This window comes from Ambystoma mexicanum, chromosome 2q, assembly GCF_040938575.1.
Source record: "Ambystoma mexicanum isolate Mex_15411 chromosome 2q, UKY_AmexF1_1, whole genome shotgun sequence".
Lineage (NCBI taxonomy): Eukaryota > Metazoa > Chordata > Amphibia > Caudata > Ambystomatidae > Ambystoma > Ambystoma mexicanum.
This window is the reverse complement of record NC_090924.1, coordinates 421,832,604-421,836,210: the sequence shown is the minus strand read 5'-3', so window position 1 is coordinate 421,836,210 and position 3,607 is coordinate 421,832,604. Positions and strand designations below refer to the sequence as shown.

General features: G+C 44.7%; 1 protein-coding gene across 1 annotated transcript; it reads left to right on the top strand.

Moving 5' to 3' along the window:
* Positions 1-2,370: 2,370 nt before the first annotated feature.
* Positions 2,371-3,333, top strand: LOC138568745 (olfactory receptor 1L8-like). The gene has a single exon (XM_069646529.1). The coding sequence runs from the start codon at positions 2,371-2,373 to the stop codon at positions 3,331-3,333; it is 963 nt and encodes a 320-aa protein (XP_069502630.1).
* Positions 3,334-3,607: the final 274 nt, after the last annotated feature.

Genomic DNA, 3,607 nt, shown 5'->3' with positions numbered 1-3,607 from the left:
CAACCTTCAATGATCCGGCATCAATCTTGAGGGTCCCTATTCGGGCGCCAACTGTGAAAACAAAGAAATTGATATGAGACCGGGAAGCCCAAAGGAAACACACCAACACAGGTTACAAAGAACATACAAAGTGTTTTATTCAAAAGCTACAACAATTACCAAAAAAGTCAATTGACAAACGGATAGCTATTCGGCTCTCAGAGTAACAGAACGAACTTCAACGAGAGTTCACTGCGTTAGTGTGAGAGACGGTACATTGGGATACTCATGCTTTTATACTTTTTATACAGCTCTGGCCAACCCCCTCGCGGGTTAACCATTCTTAGGACCAGGCCTAGGGTTCCTTGCCAGGTCAATCCCATAATGTATGCATTTCGATCAGTTTCGCTGATACAGTTGTTCATTTACACATAGGTCAGGGATAGGACAAGGTCTCAGTTCGCGACCCCAACAAGTGGCCTGCAGGCATATTATTTATTCATGTGTGCGGAGGTCACAACGGCCAGAATCCCACTTGAAATGTCATTCGGCCTCCATTTTGGTGTTCAGGGTGACTTCCACATTTACAAGAGAACCTAAAATGGCGGCTAAATCCAAGATGGCGACTTACACAGTACATTAAGGTCAAGACCTTGCCGTGGAATCTATTTACACGATGTTTTAGACAACTTGGCGTAGGCCAACACACATTCAAACAATGCGATAGGAGGTATAATATTATTTCGATTCCGACAGTATTTGCAGCCCAAAATATCTAGAGAGACAAATATTGCAGCCCTCTAGATCAAGAGTAGAGCTTGCTGTCCCTACATCCTCAGGTGAACATGGCTACAGTCTGATGGCAGGCGGGACATGGGAAGAGGTTACTTTGGCTTTTTACACTAGTATCCCTTTTCTGAGGGACTGAGGTTTCCATTTCTTTCAGCTTCCAAGGTGAGTCAGAATGTGCACCCTCCTCATCACCATCACCTGGGGTTGAACCCTTGTCTAGCACACCCAGCCTGCATTCTATACACCAACATTGACTGGTGCTGACATCATTGGCAATGCTGTCAATTCCATTAGCTACATCTCCATGTTTGCTTTGTAGGTACAGCCTCAACATTTTCATCTTAAAGGCATGGCACTGTCCAGTTACCTCACTAGGGTCCATGCTTTCCTCACCCTCCAGGGACTCTTTCGTTGCCCTTTCTGCTCCCTGATAAACCTCAGTCGAAGCAGTATACTTGGCTGTGGACGGGTGGCACAAGAGATCTTTCAGTAAATCTGAGCTGGCTTTCCCAGCACCTCATGGAAGCTACTCTCTCAGTTTGAATCCATCCTTGTATCCCTGAGTCCTTTAACACAAAGATCTTGTATCACACTCAAGGTGGTGTTTCTAGTTCCAGAGGCAAACGCAGCCCCTATGGCTGGCATGATGAGAAGATCCTCAGAACTACCAGCCATGCTAGTATATGTGAATTTGTTTTTATCAGTCACTCACCCAGTGACAGAGCAGGAGGGTTCTTCATCCAAGGGCCTGCTGAAACGGATGTGGGTCATCTCAGTGTTAATGCTGCTTCAAACCTGTGTATTGGGGGGGTCTGAAGGGTCTTCATTATGTGCTACATTTCCTGGATGTTCCGTAAGCAGTTATTCCGCAGCCAAAGGCAACAAATGGCAGACAGGGGGATCCACCAGTACCAACACATACCTTTTCAATGGTCACATTCTTGTTTCAGTGTTCTAATATTGCCGCGACACAGTCAGAGTGCAGGAGACAGGGGAATAGCCACTTCTACCCCATACAGCAATTCACTTTAGTTCCATATTGCCCCTTTCAATCTTAACTGTTTCAGTGGTTTAACATATTCACAAAAGTGCACAAAAAGGTCTTGGAGCCCCTCTACCGAGAATTAACATGGCCAAATAACATGTTCTATGGGAAGTTGCCCACTCGGGAGGGTCTACAACCACGTTTAGCTCACTGTACCTTTCACAGAGGAGAAATATCCATTTGCATATCAGTCTTTGTGCCACCAACAAGGGCAGTCCAGCACCGAAATATGCAATTGGATAATTCTCCTTTGTGAAGAGTGCAGTTAGCTCAAACGTGGTTATCGACCCTCCTGAATGGGAGAAATGCCATAGAACAGGGTATTTGACCCATGTTCATTCTCGGTAGAGGGGCTCCCACAGCATTGTTTAGTTCATAATCACAAAAGCACTTGGAAAAATTGAGGCAGGAAATTCCTCCACACCGTATTTGGGAAGGAATCTTCTGCCCCACGTTTTTTATTTAAGATCACAAAAATACTCCTAATTTGTTTCAGCGATTTGTTTGTTTTGAAAAATGTTATTCACAAACAAAATATTCTTACCTGCAGGTCGATGGAAAGAGGTAACCAAACTGATACTCTTGAATTTCTCCTCCTGGGACTTTCCTCCCATCCCAAGGGCCAAGTAGTGCTCTTTGTGGTGTTTCTCGCTATGTACCTGACAACTATATCGGGCAATGTCATCATTATAGCAGCCATCGCCTATGATTCCAAACTCCATAACCCAATGTACGCATGCCTCGGCTGTTTTTCCTCCGCAGACATCAGTCTAGCCTCAACTGTCATCCCCAAGCTACTGAATAATCTACTAGCTGACAAGAAAACCATTTCATTCATTGGCTGCTTCACCCAGATGTTCTTCTTCCTTTTCGCAGTAACCATGGAGAATTTGCTGCTAGGAGTGATGGCATTTGACAGGTATGCCGCCATCTGTAGGCCTCTGCATTACTCCAGAATCATGACCAAGAAAGCCTGTAGTTTGATGTTGGCTATGTCAGGATTTTTGGCTGCCATGCACGCTTTGCTCCACACTGCAATGGCCTCTGATCTCTACTACTGCACCTCCAACCAAGTCCACCACTTCTTCTGTGACCTTGCACCTTTGCTCAAACTCTCTTGCTCTGACACTTTTGCAAATGAACTTGTTATTTTCACTGAAGGGCCGGCCATGTCTTTGCCTTTCTTACTGACTGTCATCTCATACATCCAAATTGTCTGGAGCATCTTAAAGATGCGCTCTGTGGAGGGAAGACACAAGGCCTTCTCCACTTGCTCCTCTCACTTCACTATGGTGACTTTATTCTATGGAACGCTCTTCTTCATGTATTTCCGGCCTTCCTCCAGCTACTTCCTAGACTTTGATAAAGTTGTCAGTGTTGTATACACAGTGCTGATTCCAATGCTGAACCCGTTCATCTACAGTCTGAGGAATAAAGATGTTATAAAGGCAATGAAGAAAGTTTTAATGAGATGTCCATGTGCCCACAAGCTTCATCTTAAAATGCAGGCAACATGACTGTAGTAATACAAATAAACCTATTGGGCCAGATTCTCAAAGAATATCTCAAATGAAAGCAGTGCAGAGAATGCGTTTGTTTCATTTCTCGAGAGGATACCTCAGGGGCAATGCACTCGCCTTAGAAGCAGGACGACATGGAGCAACACAGGTTTGATCCCCAGTCCGCGCTTAGAAACCTCTGGGTATTAAGCGCGTTATAAATAACCAATTACAATTACAATTTGCCCTATTTTCAGGGATATTCAGGCCACCCTAGTCACAAAGGTGACCT

Coding starts and splice junctions, on each gene's coding strand:
- LOC138568745 (XM_069646529.1), top strand. CDS start 2,371: ATGGAAAGAGGTAACCAAACTGATACTCTTGAATTTCTCCTCCTGGGA.